At 42.1% G+C, this 12,227-nt stretch overlaps 1 protein-coding gene across 10 annotated transcripts in view; it reads right to left on the bottom strand.

Moving 5' to 3' along the window:
- Window positions 1-12,227, bottom strand: part of LOC6501627 (PH and SEC7 domain-containing protein) — a 20,841-nt gene extending 8,614 nt beyond the window's left edge. For all 10 annotated transcript variants that reach the window (XM_032456226.2, XM_014911656.3, XM_044717527.1 and 7 more), the window contains exons 1-4: window positions 11,387-12,227; window positions 1,084-1,150; window positions 953-1,006; window positions 43-884 (exon numbers count right to left, since the gene is read on the bottom strand). In XM_032456226.2, the coding sequence (XP_032312117.1) occupies window positions 43-884; window positions 953-1,006; window positions 1,084-1,150; window positions 11,387-11,524 (1,101 nt within the window). In that variant the 5' untranslated portion in view covers window positions 11,525-12,227. The remainder of the gene's footprint in view (window positions 1-42; window positions 885-952; window positions 1,007-1,083; window positions 1,151-11,386) is intronic.

The raw sequence follows: 12,227 nt of genomic DNA, 5'->3' as shown, positions 1-12,227 counted from the left end.
GATTTATAAAATGAATCTCCTTGAGGGAAAAGGAGTCCTCACCTTCTTGGTCTGCACTGGCAGGGGATTGCTAGTCTGCGGCGTCCGGGACAGGTTGAGGATGAGGTCGCCGGTCATCATGTAAGCCTCAAAGCGTGGCGCCTTCGCCGGCTGTGGTGGCGCCGAGTTCGGTTCCGGTTCCCTGTCCTGGTCCGGCTCCCTTTCCGCTGAGAATCGCGGACGGGTCACCGGACTGCCGCTGTAGCTGTTGGAGTGCTGCAGCGGTGGCTGGGCGGCCGGATGACCGTTGCCAGTGCCGTTCGAAGCCTTCGTGGGGATCTGCGAGGGTCGTGGCCGCTTGTGCTGCGGCGAATGCAGCACCGGCACCGGCTTGGGGGCGTTGGCTTTGCGGGCCTGTGGAATGCGTGAGGGTCGGAAGGTGGGCGAGGTGGCCTCTTCACCACCACCACCACCACCACCGCCACTGCCGCCTGTGGGCGACATGGGACCCACTATCCCGGTACTACTGGTCGTTGAGGTGGTGATGCTCTGTTCCACCACCTTGATTTTGGTGGAGCTGGCCGAGGAGTTGCGGCTGTGGGTGTGGGTGTGCGTATGTGTGGTTGTGGTCGTGGTGGAGCCGCTCGCCTGCAGCGGCGACGAGTTCTGGTTTTGGTTCTGGCGCAGCGATGGCAAGTGCGTGGGCGACTTGTAGCGCAGTCCGGTCTGTGTGGGCGTGGTAGCGGTTCCCTTGCCGCCCCCAGGGCCGGCAGGTCGGTGATTTGGCGAGGAGTGAGTGCTGCTGCTGCTGTGGTAGTCGTAGATGTTTGGCGATTCAATGTCCACATAGTGCGGACTCTGGGTGTTGGCCAGCTGCTCTTTGATCCGGGCCTTCAGTTTGGGATCTATTTAGAGAGATAGTATTATTATAAAATAATCTATAAAATATATAAAAAATCTTCTAGAAACTTACCTCTTTTCAGCTCCAAGGTCACTAGCTGGTCCGACAGGCGCAGGCATTTAAGAACTGTTTTGGAATTAAAATAAAATAAAATAATCCTTTGATTTCTTCGCACAAGAGATCCCTTCACGGTCAAGACTTACCTTCCTTCGTGGTGTAACAATGGACATCGGTGCCATTGACTTTGAGGATGACATCCCCGGCCTCAACCTGCAACGAACCAAACAGAAGCCAAATGAGTGAGGAAACTAGTTGGAAAGTGCCTCTCGATTAGCATATCCCGATAGATATTGACAACAAAAGCCTATTGATTTTTGACTTTGGAGAGCTGCCATTGTTATTATTATTCGCATGTTTTTGGCCCGAAACCCCGCCTGTCGGCACTTGTAAACTATTTTTAATTTTCCTCTTGCTGCCCCATGATGGGCCTTCAAAACGCGTGGAAAATCAGCAGAAGCAGCAGGCAGCAGCAGCAGAAGCGGAAAAATAGAGACCGACAACGACATTGGCGCCTTATTTACTTGCTGACGTACTACCAACCAACGCAGGAAAGTGGCTTTCCTCGGTGTCCGGGGCAGAGTGGTACGACAGGCAGGCCACCACCCTCCCCCCTTAGAGGCACTCATAGATTATTCAATAAATATGCTATGCTATAGGCACAATACTCTCCGGGATTCATTCAAAATGCACAAGGAACATGGAACATGGCACATGGAACGCGGCACATTACTTTTATTGCATAATTAGTTTCACGGACTTCCTGGGGCTGGGCTCGGCTCTGCCGTTTATTATTTATGTCATGGAGTGGATGGTGGGTGGCTCGTCTAAGGAAGTGCTGGGGTGTTTCCTTTGGAGACACTTGACGCGAATTGCGGCTGCGGCCAGCAATTAAAACGAAAACTTGCACCAAGTCATGCTCTCACAATCCCAGCTGAGCACGAAGCTGCCAGGCTGCCTGGTTGGTGGCACATTGGCGCTGCACGAGAGCAGTCTGCAAAGAGAGAGTGCCACAGAGAGGGTGCAGCACCCTGGAGAACCTTTCCAACTCGCGTGGCAAGTGCAATGTTGTCGGTTTTGGCGCCGCAATTCAATTAAAAACTGTGCTTTAATTAATTTTGCGGCCTAAAAGTGCTGCCTCGCATGGATTGCATAACCAGCACAACATGGAGGACTGACTCTCCTACATAGACGAAAAGAAAGTCAAGCCAATGCAAATTTCATGCCCCTGGCATCGTGGCAGCTTCCACTTAACACTGCACTCCTCCATGCTCCTCCATCACTTTCCCACCTAGCCTCTGGTAGTGCCACTTGAGAAACGTGTTCGCCGCCTTTGATAACAAGCTGCGATTAATGGCTTACAGCAAAGAGGAAGCTCTCTACCAGATTCGATTAGAGTCGGCTGGCTCCCAAGCCCCCATCCCCTCTAGAAATTGCTTTTCCATTTCACTTTCACGCTCTGGAGGGGAGCAGTCAGAGATACATGCCACAGTGAGATGCCTCACAAGGGGACTTGTAGTTTTATGCCAAATATTTCAAATTTCTATCATTTTTTTTTATTCAAATACCACTTAGTCAGAGCTTACTGTTAAGAGGGGGATCCGCTAGAGATAGTGGAACCCCTGGGGCCAAGGCAGTCAAGCTAGTCAGTCAGGCAGTCAGGCCACCAGCAGGCTGCACAGTTAAAAGTTAAATCAATCAGTTACACTCGGCTGCAGCTTGCCCCCAACCTACCCCAACCTCTACTCCACCCCCACCATGTTGCACCACGGTGACCCCTTTGGCCCTGATGCAGTTCTCAAATGGAAATTGGTTTCAATTGATTTGTTTTCACATCCAGCTAGGGCCATCCAGCGACTGCCACTCCGGATGGTTATCTGCAGTGTCATCACTCTGCCCCTATTCCTGGCAGGGACAACAAAGTCGGCTAAGTGTCGGAGATATGGCCACTCGAGGACTCACCACAGCTACGGGCCACTTTGCAGCACAATTACAAAAGCTACCCTTAGTACCTCTTGGGAAATGACGTTTTTATCTCAAAGGCGAATGCATTCAACTTTGTTTTCAAAGAATATGAAAGAATAAGAACTTCAAGATATTAATTCAAGAGATTACTTAACTTCTTTAAAAGTTAATTACTTGAGAAATAGGGACTAGCTTTTTATGTTTACCTTAAGGGGGATCATAGATTTATTTTCCAACATGTTTAAAATAAGGGTCTAAAGTGATTTTTTAAAAATTTTAAGTTGTTTTGAAACAGCATAGCAGTTAGAAGGGGTTCAAGGGTTAAAATTTAGACCCCTTTTTCTCAAAGAGATCTTAAATTTAAAAAACTTTCCTCCATCGTATCTCAAAAACGTCGTAACCGAATGTCTTAAAAGTTGTAGAGTATACTTAGCACAGTGTAAAAATAGTATGTAATAGTATCAAAAGAACTAGAATAAATTAAAAATTCCCAAAATTCTATTTTTTTTATATCCAAAAAATCAAATATGAAACTTAAAATTCTCAAATTTTTATTAGAACGTCTACCATTTTTCCAATATATAGTATATATTTCTTTGATTTTAGTTCATTCCCTGCTAGATACATAAATATCTGGATTAATATGCTGCTAATTTTTGTTGTTTCAAATAATTATTATGATTTATATTTTGTGTGAGGTGTGGGTGTTTCAAACGGTGTAATTGAAGTGTAAATATAATTAAAGTTACTTGTTACTATAGATTTATATAGTTTAAGTATATGTTAGTAAATGATTAAAATTTATAAGCTATATCTATTTCCTGGAGGCAGAAACAACATCCCATAAAACAACTAAGAAAAAGGCCGGCACATGGGATGGCTCCCTTAAGGCCATTAATTACTTATAGGTCAGGTACTGTCTTTCCATGTCTGCCTCAAGGCAAGTGTTTATAGATTTTTAGGTAATCTAAGACCTATATTAATAGTTAATCACAAGTCCCAATAAAACCTATTCCCCCTGGAGCCTGGTAATCCCAGAACTCGGCATGTCATTCAGGCCACACTCGGCTTTCAATTAACGAATACCTGAAGCCGCAATTAATGCCCAGCGACCTTTTCTCTTTTTCGGGGTAGCCTCCACACAACTATAATATATAAACTATAGTACACAGTTGAAGTACAAGTATACTATATCTCGATTTCGGTTCAATGACGCTTATTGGCACAAACTACTACTGCTGTCCAATAAAAAATAAATTAACAAAAGCCCGCCCACTCGATGGCCTGGAAACTAACAAGGCGATTGATGGATTGTGTCGGATGGTGACTCCAACGACGACCTAGTCAAGTACGATGCTATTGGTGGCGATGGCTCATGTGGATGGATGTTTGGCAGTTGGTGTCGAGTGGTCTGTGTGCCGCAGAATCGTTGACAGACTGCTGCAGTAATAGAGAAGCCCACTAACCCTATTAGCGGCAGAAAATCAATGTTGTGGCAGGAGAGACTGACAAGTGGGAGGGGTCTTGAGTTCTAAAGCCTCTTTGGCATAAGCCTATTTGTGAGGTGTCTCCCTCCCATTACACCTGCTAGTTATGCTAGTAATCCCTGCTAATAAATAGCACATCACACTCGAATAATGTCTTGTTGGAGATCTCCCATCATGTTTGTTGAGCAAACACCTTCCCAGCCCTGCCTTGGACAATGGCCTGATCAAATAAATAAGCGATACGGGGCCAATCCCCCCACACACTCTGACTCTCAGAGTGTGGCGGCAGTTTTATTTATTCCAACGACCTTGCCAGGCATTTCATTGTGGATTGTGGATTTCCTTTCATATTTGCAGCCAAATAATAATAAAAAAAAAAAAAATAAAAAGGGGGGAGCAACAAATTAGCATGAATTGGTTTATTTCATTATCATGCTCGGGTGCTCTGGTGCTCTGCTATTCCAGTGGGTGTTGTGTAATCGCGGGAATCGGAAGTCCATGAATGGGCTCTGATGCTATCGCCTCTCCACTTAGCTAAATAATAGTAGTGCCGGCTGGTGATTGGAGGTGTGAGGTGTTTATTATTATTATTATGATTGCCCGAAGCCATTAATTAAGTGCTAGCTGTCACAGAACTATGCCTATTTTGGGGAAAAGTTTTAAGGGGGAATCTAGAACTCTTTCTCTCTCTAGATTCTAGGGCAGTTCTAAGGTCTTTACACAACTTCTCATTAAATCTAATTGAAAAGCTTGCAAGAATGAGTGAGCATTACTCATTCCTACTTAATTCCAACTCATTCCTAAGACCTACTTAAAAGACCTCTATTTTGAAGCTCTTTTCTGTCTCAAAGCTTCAAGGCTAAAGTCTCAATTACATTAGAGTTTATGGCACATATAGCTTGAATCTATAAATTCAGCCATTCAGTGCCAGAGTGCACTATACTATACTATACTATACCTTTGTTTTTGATAAACATTCAAAAAATGTGTACACTTTCTCCCTCCTTCCACCATTTCTAGCATTTTGTTGAAAAATCGAAATAGACGATGTGGTTTGGAGTGGGGAGTGTGGAGAGTGTGGCTCGTGTGGGATTTGCGATTTGCATTTGTGCAACACGCATAAAATTGACTCTGCCAGTTGCAACTAGAATGAAAAGTAGAGCCACCAACAAATACAACAAGTTGTGGCTCGTGTTTTCGTGTTTTTACTAAACTGGCAGATACACAAAACGAAATATTGTTTAGTCTCTTAGGGTGTTTTAGTCTTTTAGGCTAGAAATTGTTGAAAAATATATATATAATATATAATAGAGGGATTTTTTTTATATTTCAATTATTTACGAAGGTAGACCCATTTTTAGTTTTGTGGAAAATTGAGCAGTTGAGCGGACAAATTGAACTTTGAATGCGTTTTTCTCAAAACTATGTTTATGTATTCAATATATTTAATTAATATAGGTTCTAATTTGCCGAATTACTTAAAATTTGTTATAAATATTCCTTGAATATCTCGTTGTTGCACAAACTAACAAAATATACATCTTTTCCATTATAAATATTTTTAAAAAAATTTTAAAAAGTGAGAGAAAACTGAAAATTAGTAGAAAAATGATTAATTTTTGTATTTGAAAGATGCTATTTTTGGGAAAAACTGAACTTTCTGTCGGTTTTGTGGGTTTTTGCAATATGGATATTCATTAAAATTAAGAATTAGCCCTTTTTAGGGTTTTGGAGTAGCCGAAGGATCCTAAATCGTTCAAACCAGGACGCCACCTTTATGTTTTAGAGATCATACTTCAAGGACACTTTGGAGATCCATATCTCCATGAAAAATAAATATTTGTTATTTAAAATTAAAACAAATTAAAACATTAAAACCGAAATTTGGGCCTCTAGACTAGAAGACTACTCAGTTTTCTAGAATCTTAGGGTGTTTAAGAGTGGGAAACTCTTTCCAAAAACCCTTCTTTTAAAGCATAACTCTTTTTTTTCTCTGTATATCTTCCAATAATAGACCTAATAGTAATGGCTTCTTTTTGGACTTAATTTGAAACAGTGTGCCTATCCCAGGCCAGGCCAGGCCAGCCTACTCTAGTCAGTGTTTATTTTTGCTATTGATTTGCATTTGCCTTGGATTGGATAGCCAGTCTGGCAGTTGCAGTTGCAGTTTTTTGCAGAAAATGTGGGCCAGCAGCTGGGCGAAAAAAAAGGGAGAACGCATTCCTAGCCCCCCCCTTATAGGGGCGGGGGGAGGCTAAGCCAGCCGGCTAATTGAGCATTCCAAAGGCGGCCAAGACACAAGACAATGAGAGGAGGTGCGATAAGAAGTGCTGCCACTCAATTTTGAGGCAGAAGGCAGCCGCCAAGTGGCAGCACTGTCGGATGCATTACGCCCCCCCTGCTCCTGCTGCCTGCCTCCTGGATAATGTTGCTACTGTTGCGTTGCCTCTTGGGCTGTTGCAATGCTTGGACGCACACACGAATGAGTAGCGAAGTAGTGAGTAGTGAGCGTAAGCGAGCAAGCCAAATATAAATGCTCGAGATTTAGCGCAAAGTTTACTGCCACCAAGCACGAGTGGCTCCACAGTGGGCTGATTCTTGCCTCAAAACGAGTTATATTCCGCCCAAGATTGCAGGGCAATTTGCCAAAAATGTAGCTCATTACGAGTGGTTCAAGTTACTGGCTTCTAGTTTCAGTTAAAGGCCAACACTATTTTGGCCTGCCTGACCCACTGTGTGGCATGTTGTATGTAGAGTGGCTCTTGCACTTATTGTTCTTATTATTTCTTCGGTGCCGGTGCCTGCTCGCTGTGCCGTGGCGTGCAACGAACCGCAGCGATGGAGAGCCTCCAGTAGCAGCAGCAGCAGCAGCAGCAGCACCACCACCAGCACCACCCCCAGAGCTCAACCTCTAGGCCTGCGCCCGCCATCAACCAGAAAGCCAGAAAGCCAGCAAACCAACTTAATAAACGCGTGAGCAATTCTTCTACTTTTGTAATTCAATTAAAGCGAATCTACTCTACTTTTGTGCACTTTTGACTTCCAGTGAACCGGTTCATTCTCAGCAAGAGATACAATCTGAATACCCTTTTTAAAACTCACTTTTACTTCAAAAAAGAATAAAGAAAAGTTGAAAAATTAATTAAAAATGCAATTGTTTATAAACACAACACTCTTTTTTTTAAACAACAATTAAGAATTAAATAAAAAAGAGTGCCTGCTGTTGAGATGCTTTTCTGAAAGGGCCCGGCCAGTGACATCCACTTCCATCTGAATCTGACTGGGCTGTCTGCTTTTCAGAGCTTGAAGTTGCCGGCCGACTTTGAATTCTTGAAACTTGCTCTTCTTGCAGACTTCGAGAGTATCTCAAAGAACGTGTCAACTGTCATTATCGGGATCGCATTTACTGTTCAACGGAATAACAAAAATAAGCATTACTTTTCTAAGGCAACAAAAAAAAAATCAATAAATAGCCAAGAGTATCTTCTAGGTTTTTTTTTTTTCTGTCTGGCGGCAATTAATTTGTTACCAGCAGCGGGCGGAGCTGAGCTGAGCTGAGCAGGAACAACAATGCCACAAAAGTCGTTTGTCATTTCCAGTTAACGAGTAATTAAGCATAACGTTAGTTAGAATTCTGCAACAACGCCTGCGAGAACAAAAGAAGCTCTTTCTGGGATGGCTTTCAACTGGATGGATGGCTGGCTGGCTGGCTGGCAGGAAAAAGTCTGTCGAGATACAAACACAAAATGTTTAAATTTCAAAAAGGTTTCTCTCTCGTTTTCTGCCCTAAAAAAATGCGAATATATTTGAATTCCTCCAACAGCTGAGCTGAAATGGGGAACTACTCTATACCCCAAAAGATTAATGACTTGACAAATAATAATATTTCTCCGACTACAAATATAATATTTCCAAAGAATCTACAACATAAACAAGTTTTTATTTTTGATAATCAATCATGTGTGGGGAACGTGTATTAACCTGAGAAGGGTTTTTAATACTCTGACTTATTCTTTAATTTTATAATTTTTATTACTACTATTACTATATAATAATAGTACTATTATTATTAGTAGAAATAAAAGGGGTTGGAATTATAATTCGTATAAAAATGGCAATACTTTTGTGATTATCTTTCTTGAAATACATAACTTTTAAAATCTATTTTTTAAAATAAATCAGATATCTTATGTCATACATATATGTATATTATATGCTTAGTAGATTCATTAAGAATATTGTGTGATATTTAAATGGAAAAATATGAACAAGTAGGGACAATATTCTCAGGTGTCTTAAAATAGGTGAATTGACGGTCATCATATCCAAAACACTATGATCTCCAGCTATCCTAGTTTTCAAAGATCCAAAAACTAAAGGAGATCTACAGTTTTTATTAAAATTTTAGATAAAACTATCAAAAAACTAGGATCTATTGTAACTATAACTATGTATATATTCTCCGTAAATAATTTGTGTTTAAATCTTCTGATCAATAGGTTCAGTAATTAAAGAGTTATGATAAGCACAGACTTCAAAATCAAGAGTTTTGGGAAAACTTCTATATTTTTTAGAGTTTAGAATATTTTCCAAAGAAAAACTTGGAGGTTCGCTTCTAAAATAAGGGATGACTTTGTGAAAATCTTAAAATTCTTGAGATAAACTCCCAATAAAAATTAAAAAAAAAAAAAACCCCTCTTAACTAAGAGGCAGTAGAAGTAGTAGTATCTTGTGCAATTAATAGACACTTTTCCGCTCGCAGTTGCTTCCAAAGAGGAGGCTTTTGTCATCGTTCGAGTATCAAGTTGAAGAAGTACATGGAAAAATAAACAAACGCTAAACAAATGCAAGGGGGAAGCGACAACAAACAGACAGAGGCAGAGGCAGAGACGGAGACGGAGACGGAGACGGAGAAAGAAACTGCAACAGACAGAAAGAAAGGAGAGGAGAACTGAAGGCGACAACCGATGACAGCGTGAACAAACACATGTACATACATACATACATAGTATTACATACATACTTGTACTATGTACATACATCACTTGTACACACCCATGTGATGTCTGTTTGTAGGAATTGTGCATTCATTGAAGAACAGAACAGAGTTCTAAAAAAAATACAAATAAATTCCTCATAAAGGGTTAGAGAGAGAGATACTTTTTTTTTAAGGGTTTAGTTCTTAAAATGACTAATTTTTATAAATTTAATTTAATTGTATATTTTTATCTATAATTCCATTTACATATTATAAGAAAAATGTTTTTTAAACTGTATTATTATTTGCATTTTTTTATCAGCAACACTTCCAAAGAAAGTCATTCATTCTGTTCTAGGTTCTCAAGTCCGGTCTTTATTTACTTTTATTTTCTTTCATTAAAATCTTAAAAAATAAATCTACACACACTCCAATGATTAAAAGAAAACAACAAAAACCATCACAAACAACAAGTTGTAAGCGAAAGCGATAAGAAATTGAAAAAGTGCGTGCCGCCACAGTCGCAGTCGCAGTCGCTTCAGATGTATTTGTAGGTTGGGGTTGCATCCGACAGATACACAGATACAGATACAGATACACTGACAGATCGCCGCTGCTGATGCAGTTCGTTTGCCTGAAGACAGTCGCCTCATACCTGCCCCGAAATGGGGGGAATTACTTAATAATTTCAACAATTTAAGATTCCAAACGCGTTTTTTGCACTCGGCTTTCACGCTTTTTATTTTTTTTTTTTGTTTCTGTTTGTTGGGGAATGTTTTGGTCGCTCGATCGATCGATGGGGCGGTCGTGTGCATAAATTAAAAAAAAAAATATATGTATTGTTTTGTTTTTCGTGTAATCGCTTATTGTTGCCACGTCCGATAATTATGAAGTCTGTATGTTGCAGTGTATCTGTGTTTATTTTTAAAATGTCTTTTTATAGCCACTCGGCATTTGCATTTTGTCGATTCGTTAAGTTTGTTTTGCATTTCCCTCGAATTAGAGTTGCACTCGCGAGTCATAATCGTAATTTGGAATGTGCCCCACGTACGCCCCCATCCGTTTCCTAGAACTCCCCACAGAGTCTTCTTAGAGGAGGAGATATAGCTTCTCCTCCGATAAGATAACGCTCTGGTAATACAGATTTTAGGATGTTGGTCGGAGGGGAAGTAGGTAGTGACTCCCACATGAAAGCTAAACAAATATATTGGCATTTCAGGGGAAATATTTGCCTTGCCCCCGGCATTGTGTTCTTTGTGTTCCGGGCAGCTCTCTAAGCACTCTCGATGACAGTGAATAGTAAATAAAAGCAAAACAAGCCACAAAATTGATACAGAGTGGCCTCGACAGCCATCTACCCACTACCCCTTGGCCCCTTAGCCCCCTACTCTACCTACAACCACCCATCAATTAACGTGACGATGACATCACGGCCGGCAACAATGATGACACGCCAAAGGAGCGCTCTCGTTTCTTTCTTTCTCCTTCGTGGCTCTGCAAATTGAAATGCTTTCACATGCGCCCAGCCAGACACCCAGCCATCCAGCCATCCCCATCCCATCCATGGTCATCAGCATAAAAAAAGTGGAAAATGTGACTGCTCCTATCTGGCCACAAGGATCGACGACCGGAGCGAGAGGACCTTGCTTTAATTATAAATATATTATTTGACAAAAAAAAAACATTTAAAAGAAATGCTACCCAGAAAAAGAAACTAAAACAAGCTGGCCTTGTGTAGGAACCCATTGACGTCATCATCTCGGGGGATTCGAGCGGCACTCCTGATCTTTTTTTTTGTGTGGTGTACATTGGTGGAAAGTGTTGCAGTGCCAAAAAAAAAAAAAATAAATAAGAAAAAGAGAGGAAGGGAAGCCAGCAGGGAGTTGCCCGGTGGTTGATAAAGTCATAGCCCAAGGAGGGCAGGAGGAGGAGACTATGTCCCAGACGGGAATGACACACACAAAGGGCGGGGTGGCTGTGGGTGGTGGGTGGTAGGGTTATACAGGATGGTCCACTTACCGCTCCACAATCGGCTGCCGGCGAATTTTCGACAATGTCGTAGATTACATGTGGCGGCCCAGTGGTGCCGAGGAGAGAAAACCCAAAACCGGAATGCTGCTCGCTGCGACGCAGCACCACTTTCAGTTCCTCGGTCATTGCTGCTCACTGCTCTGCCGCCGGAGTTCCTCGATCCTGATGCTCCTCCTTCTCCTCCTCTGGTGGTTTATAGCTCCTCTGCTAGTGGTTTTTTTCGCCGATTTTGAATTTAATTCCGTTTTGGTCGGCTGCTGCTTCTTCTTCTTCTTCGTCGCACTTACACACAGCCACAGACACTGACACAAACACACAGACACACACACACACTCGAACTCACAAGCAATCGCGCACAACAAACACTCCCACTTTCAGGAGAAGCGCTCCTTCGGCCCTAGACTCCTAGACTCGCAGACAGATTTCTTTAAACATTGAAAAAACTATTTATTGCACTGCACTTTAGCGTTAGCGTGGCTGCAGCTTTCTTTTCACGCAATCTTTTCGGAGCCACACATCCACGCAAACTTGTTTCATTTGTTTCTTCTTTCTTCTCGCTTCTCGATGGCCGTTTCGGGAGTTTGTCCGACTTTTCGCCGCGCCGCGCCTGCAGGGAGGAATCAGCCACACGTACTAGCGGGGGCGTGGGACCCAGCTACCGCCGACATAGCGCTCCACTCAGCTATATTGCCACAATTCACGTCGATTAATTACTTTTTCGTCGCCGAACTAGTAGAGGTGAGATACGTCGATGTAAACATCGGCAAAATACGTCCGACCGAGGTGAGTGTTGAGCAGTGTAGTAAAGCGTTCAAGTGTTGCAGGTATT

Source organism: Drosophila ananassae, chromosome 2L (genome assembly GCF_017639315.1).
Source record: "Drosophila ananassae strain 14024-0371.13 chromosome 2L, ASM1763931v2, whole genome shotgun sequence".
Lineage (NCBI taxonomy): Eukaryota > Metazoa > Arthropoda > Insecta > Diptera > Drosophilidae > Drosophila > Drosophila ananassae.
The sequence above is the reverse complement of the archived record's forward strand: the minus strand, read 5'-3'. Positions and strand labels throughout refer to the sequence as shown.